Source organism: Macrobrachium rosenbergii, chromosome 36 (assembly GCF_040412425.1).
Source record: "Macrobrachium rosenbergii isolate ZJJX-2024 chromosome 36, ASM4041242v1, whole genome shotgun sequence".
In the NCBI taxonomy this organism is placed as follows: Eukaryota; Metazoa; Arthropoda; class Malacostraca; order Decapoda; family Palaemonidae; genus Macrobrachium; species Macrobrachium rosenbergii.
In genome coordinates this window covers 18,016,090-18,035,759 of record NC_089776.1, presented here as the reverse complement: position 1 = coordinate 18,035,759, position 19,670 = coordinate 18,016,090, and the positions used below count along the sequence as shown (strand labels likewise).

The window sequence follows — 19,670 nt, the reverse complement described above, 5'->3', positions numbered from 1 at the left end:
GTGTGTGTGTTGCTGGTGTGTGTGTGTCTGTGTTTCGCTCTTTCTCTGTCTCTTCCCCAATGAGACATCGTCGTGCCATGAATAGAGGGTCCCCCACCACCCACCTTCCCCTCCAACACCCTTCTACCACCGCCTCACCTTTCCCTCTCAATAACACTCCACCCACCTATTTATCTGTCTTCTCAAACCTGCGTTATCTGAAATCTCCATCTTTCTCTTTGCATCTTACCCGCGTCTGTACTTCACCTATTTAATCCATCTATCTCCATATCTCGCGCGTTGCTCCTTTCCATCTTTTTAAAACAAAACAAACTTTACAGGAGTTTGGTTAGTGGGAAGTTTGGACAGCATCTCTCGCTTTCTTTCTCTCTCTCTCTCTCTCTCTCTTCCTCCTCCTTCCAGCGCCTCTTCATCCGTCTATGTATCGCTTCACCCAACCTAATCCAGGCGAAATCCACGAGCACTCGTGGGGGCATTTATCCTAAAATCCAGCTCGGCGTAAACCCCCACGCCGTGGCTCTCAACACCAAACACATTCAAAATGGACTCTGGTATAAATTCCAATCTCTCCACCGTCTCCTTCACACCAAGAAACCCTACCACCCCGACCCTCCCACGCAGAAACATACCCACTATCCATCCCCTCCCACACCATCTTCAACAACGTACACACACACACACACACACACACACACACAGCACCCCCACCGGTCACAGAAGGCTTCCCAAGTCAATATTTTGCATTACAAGGATTACTGCAAAAAGAGATACCAATATTCTATAGAAATATTTCAACATGATAAGGCCTGGTTATTGTTGTGGATGTTTAAAACTGTCAAAGTTGCGATAGCCTTTATTTTTAGCGAACGAGGGGCTTTTTATTAGCATGCGTATATTTTTTTTCTAATTTCATTCTCTTCAAGTATAATGGAGGCGCACTTTTTTTCGGGCATCTTTTGTGACGCTTCAGTTCACTTGCGTCATTACGCCTTGTCTTATTGAATATACCAACAAATTCATTAAAAATTCAACAATATCTTTAGCATTAGCTACTGCATTTTATAAGATATACGGAACCTTTGTTAATTTTAAGAATTACCTTAGGCCTGAAGAGTCCAATAATAAAATCTGGAAGGGAATGCAAGGTAAGAACTGTGGAAGGGAATGCGCGGTAAGAACTGAGTCTCCAGAAGCAAAATACATATTTTCATAAATAAAAGTTTGACAAGGGAATCGGGAACATTTGCAAAATTACCTGGAAGTGCACACTGGTTCCAGGAAAATGGAAGTCGCTAATGAGGAAAAGGCGGCTTTACATTAACAACATTTGCGTGTATATATATATATATATATATATATATATATATATATATATATGTGTGTGTGTATATGTATATAGTATATATATATATATATATATATATATATATATATATATATATATATATATATATATATATATATATATATATATATATATATGTATATATATATATATGTATATATGTATGTATACTGTATGTATATATATATATATATTATATATATATATATATATATATATATATATATATATATATATATATATATATATATATATCATATATATATCATATACATAATAGTATATGATACATATATATATATATATGTGTGTGTGTGTGTGTGTGTGTGTGTGTGTGTGTGAGCGTGTGTGATCGAGAAGCAGGATGTCAGAATCATAAGAGATTCAGATGAAGAGGTACTGAATGAACTGAATGTATACCTGGGTCAATGGAGTAGATATTTTAAAAGACTGTTTGAGCGTGGAGGGCAGAAGAAAAGCAGAGATGGAAGGTGCAGGAGTGGAAGACATTAGTGTAGGTTTGAGATCGCGTGAGGAGTTGATGTTGGGGATGCCAAGAGGACAATGGCATTGCACAGTAATCCCATCCGCAGGTGATGGGATTACAAATGAGATGCTGTGATATGGTAGTCAAAGTGTGACCGAATGCCTAACCAGGGTGTGTAGTGTATGTCTGGGCGAAGGAAAGGCTCCAAGAGGAGTAAGCGTTCTTTGGCCTAAAGGTCAAGGTCACAGAGACTAAAAATTACACTGGGGCATAATATTATTTAGGATACCAGGGAAGCTGTTTGGTTGGATTTTGAGTGCTAAATTAAGACAGGCCACAAAGGGTTAGTAGGGAAAAACTGTGTTGGTTTAGACAAGAAAGATTACATTTAGATTAGGATTTTTTATGAAAGTTATGGCAAGAGTTTTAAAAGAAAAGGAAAGTGCTTTGCCTGGCATGCATAAATTTATAAGGAAATTATAATAACAGAAGTGATAGAAGCAATGCGGAGGGTGCTTTGAGGATATGTGGTTTTGAAAGCAAGTTGCTAAGAGCAATTTAAAGTTATGTAATGGAAACAAAGCATGTATTAGGATACTTTATTGAAGAGTGGCTGGTTTGGTGTAAAAATGGCTCTGAGACGTGGGTATGTTGTCTCCATGAATGTTTAATATCTCTATGGATGGAGCGATGGGGAAGGCAGAACACAGTTGAATTAGGTTCATAGTTGTGGGATAAGAAAACAATGAGTTGAGAATGGAATGTGGAATGGGCCAGTGGTTCTCAACCTTTTTGCGCCCATGGCCCATTTTTGAAAAAAGAAGTATACCTTAGTTTAACCAGACCACTGAGCAGATTAACAGCTCTCCTAGGGCTGGCCCGAAGGATTAGATTTATTTTACGTGGCTAAGAACCAATTGGTTACCTAGCAACGGGAATTGTGGAATACGAACCATATTTTAGCGAGAAATGAATTTCTATCACCAGAAATAAATTCCTCTTATTCTTCATTGGTCGGTCGGAGATTCGAACTGGCGGCCAGCAGAGCGCTAGCTGAGATTTGGCATCCCTAAATACTCATGGCCCACTGCCTTTCAGAATTGTGTAATGATGATAATAGAATTATTATAAAGCATTTTCAGAACACTTTATCAGTTTTACATTTTCATTTATAGAATTATTTTCCAGAACACTTTATTCGTTATACATTTTCGTTTATGAAAGAAAGTACTGGCCTGCATTTATTTTAGATGATTTTTCATTTTTTAAATACTATTTTGAAGATGTTCGTGGTGGTCAGGTCCATGGTCCACAGGTTGAGTTAAGTATACCCTAGTTTTACCAGACCACTGAGCTGATTAACAGCTCTCGTTGAAGACCAGTCATAGGCTAATGAAAGAGTTAGGAAGTATTGACAAGAGGAGAGTGTAGAGAGTAAATGTGAGCAATAGTAAAGCCTAGAGAATACTTGGAAACCAGAATGATGGGGTAGTAAATGTTAATATGAATAGTGAAAGAATGAAAGGAGTTGATTCGTGTAGGTGTTTGGGAGTCAATAACAAATGATCATAGGATGAGAAAGGAAGTGGCCATAAAATAGGAAAAGCAAGTAAGGAAACCCATTGTCTAAGACAGACAACGTAAGATGTATAGTGGCAAAAATTTAGGTAAGATATATTTTGGTCTGAAACGTCAACATGTTTGAGAGTTGATTTTAATGGAGAAATATACTCCGGAATCCATTTTTTTTCTATTCGTAGGGGTATACATAAGACCAAAAAATGTGGCTGGCACCCTAAAAATTTGTGACTAAAAATGTGACAACATTTCTACAACTGAAAAATAAGAAAATCTGCGGAAAGAACCGTGATGTCAGATTTTACCGATTCCAAAAGAAACCATGTAACCTTCAGATATCTCGCACCTATCAATGTTATTCGAATAAGGCACAATGTTCAATAAAGTTGATGAGCCTTCCAATTTTGTCAGTTGTAGAAAGATTAAGATCAAATTTTTCGTAATGGCTTTTTATGGTACCTTACCTACCAAATTTCGGTTCTTAAGCCTGTGTCTATGTTCATATGTCTATGTTCATATGAAATGGATTTTCGGATTCCAGAGTATATTAAACATGAGGATCAACCATCAGAACTTTTGGCGTTACCAAACAAAAATATCTTACCTAGCTTTGGACTGTCGAACCAGATGTCCTTTATGGAGGTGAAGTGTGAATATTGAAAGCAAAACACAGAAAATGTTGAGGTTGCTGAGACGAACTGTTTATGTAATACATGCGACGTAAGAAGAATGAAAATTTAAAAATATAGAGAAACGTAAAAGTAGCAAAAAGGTTAGCGAAGGTGAAACGATGTAATAGAGCGTTTTGAGATGGTTTCGTCTTCTCGCGGAGTGGAGGACAACAGGTTGGTGAAAATAGTTTTTGTGTCGTAAGTTTTAGAAGAGAGGAAGGGAGGATTTATGGAGTGAAAAAGATATATATTGGAAAGAACGGGTCTTAATATCCAGCAAGCGTGATAGTGCGAGCAAAACAGAGGTGAATTGCATAATGAGTGAGGAACAAGACGCGGTGCCGATGAGCCTTTTGCACAGGTATAGGAAGACGTTAGTGTTGAGGAATTTTTCTGCGCAGGAAGCTTATCCACGATTCAACAGTTAAAACAGGATGAATGTGACAGTTTTGTTCAATTTTCTCTGAAATTATATATATATATATATATATACCCCTGTTATATATAATTATATTTATATATATATATATATATATATATATATATATATATATATATATATATATATATATATATATAATTTATATGTATGTATGTATATATATTATATTTTCCTAAGAATCCCAGCCATCAAATGCTTCATTTAAAGCTGGAAAACACAACAGTGCATTTTGGGCACTGCCTAACAAGGAAGGGCGAAAAGAATATAGGCCCCTCCCATAATCTTTTAATCACCTTTCAACTTTCTCTTCTCGAACATATGACTGCGGGAAACTTTTGTTTACACAGACATGAGGTTGTGAGGAGCCGAAAGCGCCGGGGAAGGCAGATTAAAAGAAAAAGGACACCTGGCATGCACATCTGGGACTGGGTCATAGGTGACATCAATCCCAATCTACCTGCGGATAACCTCCTGACCCCTGACCGAAGTCATATAAGGGTTTCACTGAAGGAACAAGAGAGAGACCACTGCTGGATGCGAGCGAGGACAATTATCCTTCAGAGAGCCATGCCCTACCACGTGGTCCTATTTTGTAGGGACCTTTAGTCTTCTTACCAGTGAAGCCCTTAGCCCTTCCTCCGCCGCCATTTTCCCTCGCTGAAGCCACCTCTTCTACAAGGTAAAGTGATCTGTTGCAAAGGTTCTTCCCATCAGCCTAACTCTTTTAATTCTCGTACTAAACTTCCGATTTCCATTTCTAAGTGCCAGTATTTCCATATCAACCTTGCCTTGTTAGTTCAGTGTTACGTAAATGCCTGTGTTTTAATAATTACATAAAATCGTGTGTTCAAGGTTTCCTGGCACCCTTTGTGCTCGCCTTGTCTTATGTACATTTTATTGCGTCCCTACTGGCTTTTAATTCGTGAATCTCTCCCTTTACAGAGGGTTTGTTAGCCGTAGAAATCTCTCTTGACTGTGCCTTGTGTTAGCATCGTCACAACGACGGATATACTTTCAAGTTTTCCCAGTTATAATTAACCTCTCAGGCCTTGCATGTCTGATTAGTCCATTTCATCTTCTGATATTTCATTTCATGTAAATACTGCTAATTTTAAACTTACCCTAACGTGTTTACTTACAATACCTTGTGAGTAGAGCCCTCAGCTCAGATAAATTCCCCCTTTTTCCTTGTTTTTACGATTTCCTAAGTCAACAGCAGTCACATTTTATACAAAATAGACGTAAGTAACGAAATCATTCATTTAGAGTCTATAACTGGCTCATGGTTAGCATTTCCCCAGGAAAAATCGTATATATGTATATATATATATATATATATATATATATATATATATATATATATATATATATATATATATATATATATATATATATATATATATATATAAAATGTGTATATGTATATGCACACACATATATATATGTACTGTACATGTGCGTATGTGTGTGTATGAGAGAGAGAAAGAGAGAGAGAGTGTGTGTGTGTGTGTATGTGTGTGTGTATGTGCGTGTGGGGAAACCTTTTCTTGACACTGAAAAGTGCCTTTGAGGAAAAATAAACCAAGTTCATTATTCTATTCTTCTAGCTGCTGCAACAACCAGGGGAACCGGGGCAAAACCCCAAAACTTGACGATTTCTAATTTTCCTCTCATTTGCCGACTGATTCTTCTTTCGGCAATTTCACTGCTACTGATCCTCCTACTTTGGCCACCTCCGATCTTAATCCTGACCCCTTCCCCCTTCCAATATTCTCTTCTCTCTAAAGGTTCGAATGGCGCTTTCATTTCTGAAGAAAAACTTGAAGTTGTCGGCACTGCAGATCTTTAAAAGAAACGTGATTGCACTCGAGTCTGTTATTCTAGAACGTGTTGAGTGTATTGTCTCATTTACTGATGTTTATTTATTTATTTATTTTCATTTATTTAGTTTTTAACTTTAAAAATGCGTCTCTCTGGGAATACTTGACATAACACGCAACCGCCCAATCAGATCCGAATGACGTCAGTGCTTGCACACTAGTTGTAAACAACATCGATCTGTCACTTTTCCTCGCAGCCCAGCTCATTAAAAGAGGTTGTTGAGGTGGGTGAAAATAGGTTTGATTAGCCTACTCCTCTCTGATTTGTTTTTAGTTTTTCGCCTGTGGGCGCTGTTTTTAATGGAGTTTTTGGACTGTGCACAGGAATGTGTGCTCATGGTTAATAAAAAAAAAATAAAAAATTATAATAATAATAATAATAATATATACAAAATTACCCTATTGACCTTTGTGCCTCAACCTCTTCCTTCCCCTGGCCATCACCAGAAATACAACTCTCTGAAGTCAAGCAATTTTAAAAGTTTTGGACTAAAAAGAGCAGAAGGAAATCTGGAATCTATCTGCTGTAAACTGATCGTTATAATGGCTTGTTTCGTTACATATCTGTTCACCAAACCATAATTTTGTATTACAAAGATGGTGGTATTACACTAAAGGATTAGTAAGCAAAGAGTTTTGGGTGACTAGAAATCAATCCCCAGCAGCTATAAAAACAAAGGCCGAAAATGACTTTAAAAAGGAGTCTTTCTTGTAACTGACAATAAAGCAAATGCATTAACGGTCACAAAGATCTTGAAAGGCTGTAAATTCAAAGACCATAGTTGGCTTTGAATAAAGGTTTCAAATGACGTTCAAAAAATGGTCCGAGTGGTCTTAAAACAAAGACCTTAAGTGGACCGCAAAAACAGCTAGTGGGTCTAACCCTCAACTTCTACCTGCCATGCGCCCCATATTCTTCGTTTCCCGTTCTTCACCTTTCCGGGCAATAAGCCGTATTCTCTCTCATCCATTAAAAAATTATGCTATTTGGGAACGTTAATGACGGAAGTGGAAGTTTGTTGGAGTAAAACTTTCGTTATTACTGTAATATTACGCGGTGTTTGCGTTAGTTAGCTTACCTAAATTAAATTAGCATCATTGGAAACACCAAAAACTATTATAAAAACACAAGACGTTCGCGTAGATCAGGCCAGGTTACAAAAGACCCAAGTAAAACATCTATTCAGCATCTCTTCAGACTTGAAAACAGTTTAAAATTTATTCTGCTAGATGTTCATAGTAAAAAAATCAATCATCTCAAGAATTAAAAATCGGTAACGTGAAAAGCTGTTGCACAGTTAATCATTTCTTGTAAAGTCAAATTCCGAAGAGGGACCGATGTCGTTCGTCCAAGTATCGATTTTCCGAATATGAGGAATCATCATCTTCCTCTGCGGAAGGAAGAGTTTTTCCTTTATTTCCTTTTTTCCATCAAAGTAAAATCATTTTCTTTGTATCACTTGGCAGAATATCTGTCCCCTTTCTTTGACATTTCATTCAAAGTGATTTATGCAATCAAAACTGAAATCATTAGGTTGACTTTGTGAAATCATCTTAAATTTTGTATTCAAACACTAAACTGAATGCAATATTTTAAAATGATGATTCCAGGTTTTAAATCCCACTTTCACTCGAAATAACCATCGGTAGCTGCCTTTTTCCAAGCTCTCTTCAATATGAAAAGCAATTACTTAGAACACGATCCGCCTTTGCTTCTGACATACTTTTCCACTTGTCAACCATTCCCATATCCGAAACATTCTAAAAAAAAAATAAGTAAATAAATGAATCGTTCATACAGCAAACTCTGGATTTCTGTCAACAGTCCATTTTATTTACACATACATATACACAAACATACATACACATTTAGGCTATACACATACACATATATATACATATACATATATATATATATAGATATATATATACATATACATATATATATATAGATATATATATACATATACATATATACAACAGGAGTCAAATGTGCATGGGGATCTCATCACCTAGGTTTCTGGTAAACGTTCCTCTGGATTGAATGACTATCGTCAATGTTATGCACATTATATATATATATATATATATATATATATATATATATATATATATATATATATATATATATATATATATATATATATATACATACATATTTTTAAAGATGTAAACAGTACCTCCAACAGATTTTGCGCCAAATAGGGTCATATATGCGTATGTGAAGGTAATCACCAGCATCCATGAATGTCGATTTTTTTTTACCAAACATTTCTGTTAAGCTGAACTGAAATTAATTTTTTTTTAATACGGAAAGTTGTAAATGCTACTGCTGCTGCCATTACTACCCAAAATAACAAAGATAATGGGACTTACCTCGAAGAATAGAGTATCCTTCCATTCTGATAGAGCCTGATGAACTTGTTGGGGGTGGTGATGAGATGAACATAGCTCTGTTTGCCGTTGTAGATGTAGGTGTCGGGCTTCCAGAGTTTCCCCAGCATGGCCACCGACAGTGTAAAAGCCTCGTCCAGGTCGGAGAAGGCGAGGCGCTCGTCTACCCACGACTGGCGGAAGTAGCAGTCCATTGAGTATGTCTGTCGAAGAGAATTTTGTGTTAGCAGCACAGATAGCGGCCATTCCTTCTGAGCATCTGTCTGTAGGTGTCGTCACTGGAACACGTTTTCTAGCAACTCTCAGCGTTTAGCCGCTAAACTTTGAACCTAGCAACTCTCAGCGTTTAGCCACTAAACTTTGAACCTGGCAACTCTCAGCGTTTAGCCGCTAAACTTTGAACCTAGTAACTCTCAGCGTTTAGCTGCTAAACTTTGAATCGGCAACTCTCAGTGTTTAGCTACTAAACTTTGAACCTAGCAACTCTCAGCGTGTAGCCGCTAAACTTTGAACCTAGCAACTCTCAGCGTTTAGCTGCTAAACTTTGAACCTAGCAACTCACAGCGTTTAGCCACTTAACTTTGATAGCAACTCTCAGAGTTTAGCCGGTAAACTTTGAACCAAGCAGCTTCCGCTCCCTTATATAATCAAATCCGTGTAAAATGAAGATCCCATGTGATTGTTGTGGTAATGGTTAAAAAATTGAAAAATGAACATGCACAACTTAAATTTTGCAAGTAATGCTGGAGATTTGATGCAAAGTGTGGCGATACGATGCTAAAAATGCCAGAAAATGTGTTTTTGTTACATCACACTTCCTTGTATCAAATTACGTCCAGCCTGTATGTTGTTGTATAAATTTAAGGTAACCTTCAAGTTCATGAACGCAACATATACCTTTTTTACTTCACATCACAAATTTCTCACATATATAACTATTTCATTACAAAAACTTGACCGGTGAGATCCCATCTCTGTCTAAATCCGCACTGCTTTTCCATATCAATCTTTGTTACCTGACCTACCGGCCAATGAAGAATTAGAGGAATTTATTTCTGGTGATAGAAATTCATTTCTCGTCATAAATCCCACCATAAACATTGGTTCTGGTAAAATAAATTTAACTTGGTAACGTTCAACGTTTTGTCTTCTTAACTTTTTCCATATCAATCTTTGTTACCTGGCCGATTGGAAATCCCACCATACACATTCCCACAACGTTTTGTCTTCTAATTATTGGTCCCACCCTTTACCCTTATGCAAGAGAACCATCATACCACACTCACCTATTCTTTTAAAGCCTCTCCCTTATCCAGACAAACAATGGTTAGCCTCTCAGTCACACATTCACTATCATACCGCAGCATCTCAATTACAATTCCATAAACTGTTGGTGCCATTCGATTCTTTAACCTCAAAGTACCCTCCGTACGTCCTTAGGCATTCTCAGTCTTTCACTAACCCTTGCCCTCTAATTGCATCATTCAGTTCTGTCTCTCTTCTCCTGTCCACACTAAACTTATCTGCAAAATACTGCCTTCATTGACCCAAGGTCTGCATTCATTGCAGACAGCATCTTATCCTTAGCGCCGTTTGTTCTGTGATCCATCTGTTCACTAACCTTTGCTCCGCAGTTGACTGTGGAACAACTTCGGCTTCCCCTATACATTACTTGCTCACCTTACCCCTTTTACTTTCCATAACTTGCCTTCGTTTTTTCCCCCTCACTGTCTTCTTCTTGATCTCTTCAGTCTCCTAAATATCCATCTTCTGTACAATCTCTTCAGTCTCACTAAATCTATCATTATATATATACATATATATATATATATATATATATATATATATATATATATATATATATATATATATAAATATATATATAATAAATATTTATAAAACTATTATATATATAAACATAGATATACAGTAATATATATTTATATATAAAACTATGTATTATATATATACATACATATATATATATATATATATATAGAGAGAGAGAGAGAGAGAGAGAGAGAGAGAGAGAGAGAGAGAATATACTGGCCACTTTATTACCAGGTGCATGTGTACTGATAATAGCCACAATACCCTCTTAACTTCTCGAAAGTAGGTAAATACAGAAACAAATGAAGAAACTTGGACTTCCCTGGCGGAATTCTAACGCATCAGGCACGGCTTCGAATCCTGCCACGGGCGTCAAAGTTTCTTCATTTGTGTCTCACGCTTTGTAGTGACAAGTGTATCCAAAAAGTGGGAAGAAATCGTTAAGTTATGGGACATTGCAGTTATATATATATATATATATATATATATATATATATATATGTGTGTGTGTGTGTGTGTGTGTGTGTGTGTGTGTGTGTGTGTGAGCGGTGGCCCACGCATGTATGTAATACTAATTATTTATTATGGCGTTTTCTGTTCTAAAGCACAAAAAGCGTCCCCAGAGAGATAGGCCTACAGTTGCCTGATACATCCATATGGAAAATGAACAAAGGTAGCAGCACCCTCAGCCGGGAGCGTTAGGTAACTTCAAAGGAGAGACGCTGCTTTTGATGCCTACATGGCCAGACCTGCTAACAAATAGCCTACAGCTTCCAAATTGTAAGCGTCACCGTATAGAACTTACTTAAAGGTAGCTGTTATCGTGCATAGATCTCTTTGTTACTGACCATACTGGTCTCTATAACCATCCTCACGCTGCCTCCTTATCTACTGCATTATGTTAGAACCACTTAAGGTACTAATGTGCATCAAACTTAGAGAATTGGTATTTGTAAGTGAATATTGTTAATCCGTAGTAAAAGGTTCACTGAGGGACACTTTGTCTACTTATCTTTGAACTGCATTTGTTTTATCTATTTAATGACATCGAATTATATGGCAGATTGCCTTATACATTTATTATCTGCACCAAGCTTTAAGACCCATTCGCACTATCCGACAGACCATCACGACCCATCAAAGACACGTTAAAGAAGTCTTTCTCGTATTTCAATGCAGCCATTCTCCCTATACGGCACGACGTCCTTCCCTCAGCCAACAGACAGACACGATAACTTGGAAACCTTCCTTTATCGTGTCGGTCGTTGGCGTCGTGCTTTCGCATATTGTGAATTGCTAACCGACGCCGGAAAGACAAACACCTGTTGATTTTGACATCAGCCTTGGAAGACAGATCTGAAGCAAAATAATACTTTCTCCGTGGATTAGATGGCTTCCCGAAATGCTGTGTTCTGCTTCGTTAAGATCTTCTCTATTTTCTGAGGTAGATCATGAAAGAACGTTCTCGGCATCCTGAAGTATTCGTCAACCTTGACTTCATCATCAACCAGCTACTTGGGAAGACCAAAATTCTCGTTCCTGTTTTTGTATAGATGAGTTCTCTGTTCTCTTGCTTTTCTTTTGTGCTTTATCCTCTTCATAAAAAAGAAGCTTAATTCGAACGCGCCATACCCGTTCTAGACAAGGTAAACGTGACCCTTCATTTCTTTGTTTTCCTAGTTTTCTTTTACGGTGCATACCAGTGACGTTACAAACATGCGCAGAAACACCGGGACGGTCTAACCCTGTACTTTATTAATCCTGGTATAGACTGGCGTCAATGAAGTGACTGAAGTGGTGTCGTTCAGTCTGAACACTCGTCCGACCCGGCATGAATCTGTCAGGTCGTGGAGGTCTGTTGGATAGTATAAATCGGCTCTTAGAGCCTATTCACATTATCCGACACATCATCATGACGCCACAGATTTATATCCAAGCTTAACTACACCACATCGGCCACCTCATTGCCGTCAGGCTACAGCTACGGAAGTTGCTTCACATAACCTCGTGCCTGGTTGAGGCGATCCCGCCCATCAATCTCCATGGCTGATGTCAAAATCAACACTAGCTTGCCTTTTCGGCGTCTGTTTCTAATTCACAATATACGACACCATGGCGCCAACGATCCGACACCACCGAACGACACGACAAAGGAAGGTTTCCAGGCTATCGCGTCGTGTTTGTTGGTTGACGGAACGACGCCGTGTCGGACAAGGAAAATCGTTACACTGAAATACGTAAGAGACATCTTCAACGTATGGATGTCGGGTCGTGATGATCGCACGTCGTGAACTGGATAATGGTCTATGTTGCTAGCTACGCAAGTTCTTGGCCTATGGACTTATTACATGAGAATGTGACCATGGAGTAATCAGGTACTCCAACCTGAGCACATTGCATTGGTTGGTTAATCAGAGCAAGGCTTCAGACCATTTTCCTACCAAGTTAAACAGGCAATGTGCATCTTTGCAACAATGCAAAGTGCAGAGCATCTTGTGCAAAGAAAATTAGTTTATTTTCTTAAACTGGAGCCCAAATTGTAATTTTCCTTCGTGATACAGAGAGGTTACTTCACCAAAAACAAAACAAAAAAATGTCTTTTATCAGCATTTTTTCAACCTGATGATGATAAATACAACTTGAAGAGAAGGAAACATTTAAGTAATGACTTTTGTAACTCTTAAATTGGCAATATGTGAAGCAGTAGTGGGGTTCATGCTAAGTTGTGCCTAGAGTAAATAATTCTGTTGTCGCTTTTAAAACCTACTGGTTTTAAAACTTTTAAACTTGATTTCTACTATGAATTCTTACTCATAACTAATCATAAATAAAATATAAGAAGAGCAAATCGTTCAACAGTAGCAGAAAACATGAGAAGATTTTATATTTAAATATTCACGTGATTATGATGTCCGTTGCGATAACATGAGATCTTTTAGCCAGATTTTCAACATGAAAGATCCTTTGTAACTGAAATCTTCCCTGTAGCCAATCAAAGTTATTAATTCATTCTAATTACAGTAGATTAACAAAAGAATGAAAGCAATGCCGAAACGCAGCAAATTAACTGTTATACGAGGGAACAAATGGTTCCGCTGCTCTTGTAAGTTCTTCTAACTTGTCTCCGCATCTAAAACATAATTAAATAAAGCTGAGAAAGTCATCGGCAATGCAGAAGAAAATAATCAAAAGATAATTAACTCTAATTATCGAGGACTAATAGTGCAACATTCATCACATGTACAAAACAAGTTATACGAGTAACTATTGTAGATTAAACATCCACACTTTCGTTACACACACAAAAAATTTTAAAAAGTCCTTAAAAAAAAGAAAAAGGTCATATTTAACCTGTCATCCATTTCATGTCGGGTTTACAGATCATAACTTATACGATCAATGTGGTAAACATATACAGGAACACTATAAATCTCCTTTAATTCAGTGCGGAATTAATACAGAGTTGACTAAATTTAAGTTTTCCTTGAGAGGCGAAGGGGACTTAGTTAACCTCTCTTGGTCGTTTCTCTTCGGCTTTGTTCTGTTCTTTTAGGGTGACAATGACACTAAATTTGGGAGAGCAAACTGATCATGTCTCCCCTCACCTGTCCATCAAGTCATGAATTTTTGTTCTGGGTTCCACACACGTACATGTGTGTGTGTGTGAATATACATATACATATATATATATATATATATATATATATATATATATATATATATATATATATATATATATATATATATATATGGATTTAGGATTCAGGGTAGACAACAGGGGATAGTGGAATTGAGATTACCGTGTGCATGCTTTCTCTCTCTCTCTCTCTCTCTCTCTCTCTCTCTCTCTCTCTCTCTCTCTCTCTCTCTCTCTCTCTCTCTCTTTTGTTATGTACAAGCACACACACGATATATATATATATATATATATATATATATATATATATATATATATATATATATATATATATATATATATATATATATATATATATATATAATATATATATATATATATATAGATAGATAGATAGATAGATATATACACGTGTGTGCTTGTACATAACGAGAGAGAGAGAGACAGAGAGAAAGCACGCACACACTAATCTCAATTCCATTTTCCCTCCCGATGTCTGCCTTAAATCCATGTTTGCTTTGCTCCTTGGAAATTGCCGAAGCGCTTTTCCTGAGGGAATTCTTCCGCCGTAGATGGTGTCCCAATCGCACCGGCATTTGAATGACCCATCGAGTCTACCCTGTTTCTACCGGAAGATAAAGTTTCGCTTCACCGCCTATCGCCGCCATGGTCGAACAAGACAACCTTGCTACTTTCTTCTGTCTCCCCTAGAGAGGATTCAACCAAGGAGGCCAATGGGCAACGCAAAGGATGGATCTAAACGAACGAGCATCCTGAAGTAGGCCGAGTGACTTTGGGCCTCTGGTGTTCAAAGTCCGAAGAGCCAGCTACAGTAAGTCACAGATATGACGGATTTGGGCGACACTGAGAATAAAGAGAAAAGGAAAGTACTGCAGAGTTACGATGTGCATTTGAGAATGACTGAGAAAAGTGAAACTATGTCTGTGATTAAGAAATGCGTGATTCAGCGAATAAAAAAAAATATATCTTAGTTTAACCAGACCACTGAGCTGATTAACAACTCTCCTAGGGCTGTCCCGAAGGATTAGATTTATTTTACGTGGCTAAGAACCAACTGGTTACTAGCAACGGGACCTATAATGTACAGCTTATTGTGGAATCCGAACCACATTATGACGAGAAATGAATTTCTATCACGAGAAATAAATTCCCCTAACTCTTCATTGGCCGGTCGGAGAGTCGAACGCTGGGCCAACAGCGTTCTAGCCGAACGCTCTACCCACCCTACCAATGAAGGACGATTCAACGAACATGTGGAGAAGTTTACCCTGTTGCGTTTCACGCGATTATTATTCGTAACAGTGGGCTTAAACCACCAAGCCGGGAAGGTGACTTCGATCGGGCTTTCATTGCAAGGCAGCCCCGGAATTGAATACTAGTCACTTAATTTCTCTCCTCTTCCTCTTCCTCTTCCTCCTCCTCACCCGTCCCTTTTCCTGCCCCCATTCCATTTTTTCCATGTTTGCTTATTGGCTGCCAATGTCAAAACTGGTGGCCAGTTTCGAGATTCCATTCGGCCTCTCCTTCTGTGTCTCTCTCCCCTAAGTAAATGCAATAAAGCACTAGTGTCATTCAGACTCACTTTTTATATCGTGACCCGGGTTGTGTCGCAAGATTCAACGCTTGACATTGTTAGTACCAGATTCAATACCATCTGCACTCCGGCACTCCGAATCTTTAGGGTGAACGATATGGTGAGGCGTATGGTGCCTTTATGAATTTGAACATTCATTTGACAGTTCAGTGAATTATATACTTTGTCCCAGTTATGGTAAACGCAGATTAGGGAGACCGATTTTGCGAAGGGCCATTGAGATAATAGTAATGTTGACAAAATTGTTGATGTTTAGAGACAAGTAAACAATGCATCGATGTTTCTGAATTCAGCGCAATCTATTTTTCTGTACAGAGTACAATGCTGTATGAAACTCTCGATGTACTGCCGTATGAAACTCTCAGCTACGACCGGGCAGCGCTCAGTTGCTCCACAGATACGGTCAAGTGATGGTGCATCGGCGACGCCTCCGGAATTGGACTCGGCGGTACCAGACGTAAGACCCATGGCTAAACTTAAATAAAAAAAAAAAACTACTGAGGCTAGAGGGCTGTAATTTGGTATGTGTGATGATTGGGGGGTGGATGATCAACATAACAATTTGCAGCCCTCTAGCCTCAGTAGTTTTTAAGATCTGAGGGCGAACGGACAGACAAAGCTATCTCAATAGTTTTCTTTTACAGAAAACTAAAGTGGAGTAAGCATTGTTGCGTTCAGTATTGACTATAACCTGCAAAAAACGACAACAGTTATGAGCGAATGTCAAGTCTATTTTGCTAGAAAATTAGTCAGATGAAAAACCCCTTCTGGTATAAGTAAGCTTTCGTTTTCTGAGTGCCACCGAGAAGGTAAAATCTTCCATCAGGACGCAGTTATTTGAGTCCTCAGGTCATTCATTACTGTGAGTTACCACAAAGGGAATAATCGGAGTCATGCACTATGAAGAGTCTCATGACTTAAATACACTTTTACACAAACATTCAATCCACAGTGTAGCCTCAAGATAAAAAGTATATTTGATACTACGAGGCATGTTCTCTTCTGTAACTGTTATTAGGTAAAATTAAGACGGCCATTAATTTCTCCCCAACATTGGGTATATTTAACCCTTTTAGTGGTTAAGGACGTATTGAGATAAGTAGTTCCTCATAGGACGGGTTGGTGTCATTTTCGGCTAGCACTCTGCTGGGCCCGCGTCCAATTTTCCGACCGGCAAATGAAGAATTAGAGAAATTTATTTCTGGTGATAGAAATCCATTTCTCGTTATAATGTGGTTCGGATTCCACAATAAGCTGTAGGTCCCGTTGCTAGGTAACCAACTGCTTCTTAGCCACGTAAAATAAATCTAATCCTTCGGGCCAGCCCTCTCTAGGAGAGCTGTTATTCAGCTCAGTGGTCTGATTAAACTAAGGTGTACCTAACTTTTTTCCACTGATGTCACGTTACTAACTGAATGACAAGCTATATACTTGCATCTTTCAAGCTGATAAATCTAAATAGAGTAAAGTCTATTCTGCAGAAAATATGAAAAGTTGGCTGCAAGGTACAGACGAAGTCATAACTCATGTACCTAAGAAAATACAGAGATTTCTTATGTGCGTCTTGATACTAATTGCTGAAATCGTTCGAATCTGAAAGAGACAAGTCCTTTAGCACTTTGAACTTGTACGAAACTAGACAGTACGAAACATTCTACTGCCATTAGACAAACGAGCGAGTAAATGCTCAAGTTTTTTTCTTCATATATATATATATATATATATATATATATATATATATATATATATATATATATATATATATATATATATATACATATATATATAAATATATAGATATATATACATAGATTATATATATATACAAAATATAAAGATGGATAGATAGATAGATTATATATATGTACAGTATATATATATATATAAACATATATATATATATATATATATATATATATATATATATATATATATATATATATATATATATATATATATATATATATATAGACAGACAGACTTGTATGGAACCTGTAAACTTAGCGGTCAAATGGCTGCTAAGTTGTCAGGTTCCATACAAATGACAAATGGAGCATTCTCAGAAACCTATTCAAAAGAAACAGTTTTTATCGGGGCATGTTTTACGTTTTTACTAATTAGGAAAGTTTTTTCAAGTATAACAAAACACATAGTTCCCACGCAGCAGATACTGACAAGAAAATAACAGATAAAAAATAAACAAGTAAAAAATGCTCCGAAGTTTCTTCAGCGCAATCGAGTTATCTGTACTGCGTATAATGCTGTATGAAACTCTCAGCGGCGGCCCATGAAACTTTAAGCCACGGCCCAGCGGTGGCCTATGTTGTTGGCACCTACAGCGGTGCCAAACTAACGATCATGGCTAACTTTAACCTTAAATAAAATAAAAACTACTGAGGCTAGAGGGCTACAATTTGGTATGTTTGATGATTGGAGGGTGGATGATCAACATACCAATTTGCAGCCCTCTAGCCTCAGTAGTTTTTAAGATCTGAGGGCGGACAGGAAAAGTGCGAACGGACAGACATTAATAGCCATCTCAATAGTTTTTTTCTTTTACAGAAAACTAAAAACGAAAACGTGAATAGACTAACGAGAAGCGATGAACAATTGAAACGAGGCGCATTGAGAGTGGCTAAAATAAAACAGGCCTTTGCGAGGAGTAAATATGAAACTGGACAAAAATCGATTAGCGGGGAGTGACGAACGATGACGTAATTACTCTATGACATCTTTGCAAAAAATCACCTGCGCTAAAATGGATTACTTAGAACTTAAGGAAATGAAACTGCGGTGAAATCGATTAAGGAGAAATTACTAAAAATCAAAGTATGCTAGAATCGTTTACCAAGAGGCACGGAATAAAAATGGGACTAAACTAAAATTGAATAACGAGAAGAAAGGAACAAAGAGGAAATACAGCTCTAACGAGTTAACGTTACGCGACGAACTAGGACAGTTAATTAAGAAAACGGTTAAATGCAAATAAAAGAGAATCGACACAATGATTAACGTGAAGAAATAAGAAAACACTAGAAGAGATCAGAACTGATTAACGAGGAGAGATAAATAACGGTAGAACTGATTCTTAAAAGAAAATGCGAAATAAGACTAAACTAGCATTGATAAACGAGGAAACATCAAACTGCCCTATAACTGGTTAAAAAACGAAAAAAACACGAAATTAAACTAGAGTTGGTTAAAAAGTGATAGATAAAGATTGAAATGGACTATAATTGCTTAAATAGTGACAAATCTTTACACTAGGATGGATCTGGGCAAAAATGATAAACGAGCCTTAAACTAGATTATAAAAGATAAAAAACTGCTAAACAAACATTAAACTGAGCTAGAATTGGTTAAAAAGTTATATGCACAAACGTCAAATTATGCTACAATTGGTTAAATGTGATAAACAAACATAAAACTAAGATACAGTGGATTTAAAGTGATAAACAAACATTAAACTATGCTATATTTGGTTAAAAAAAAGTAGTAAACAAGCGTTAAACTAGGCTACAGTTGGTTAAACAAGTGATGAACAAACATTAAAGTAGGCTACAGTCGGTTAAAAACGTGAAGTTAGTTGGTTAAAAAGTGATAAACAAACATTAAACCAGGGCATGATTAGTTGGAAGGTGATGTGTAAACTTTCAGTAGGCCAGGGTCGGTTAAAAGCTAAAAGTAGATTAACTGGTTAAAAGTGATAAATAAACATTAGAACGGGCTGTGATTGGCTAAAAAAAAAAGTGGTAAACAATCATGAATCTGGGCTAGAGTAGGTAAGCAAA

The 19,670-nt window shown here is 37.3% G+C and overlaps 1 protein-coding gene across 3 annotated transcripts in view; it reads right to left on the bottom strand.

Moving 5' to 3' along the window:
• LOC136824984 (gamma-aminobutyric acid receptor alpha-like) overlaps positions 1 to 19,670 on the bottom strand; it is a 78,805-nt gene that overhangs the window by 16,009 nt on the left and 43,126 nt on the right. For all 3 annotated transcript variants that reach the window (XM_067080973.1, XM_067080974.1, XM_067080972.1), the window contains one exon: positions 8,780 to 9,000. In XM_067080973.1, coding sequence (XP_066937074.1) covers positions 8,780 to 9,000 — 221 coding nt within the window. The remainder of the gene's footprint in view (positions 1 to 8,779; positions 9,001 to 19,670) is intronic.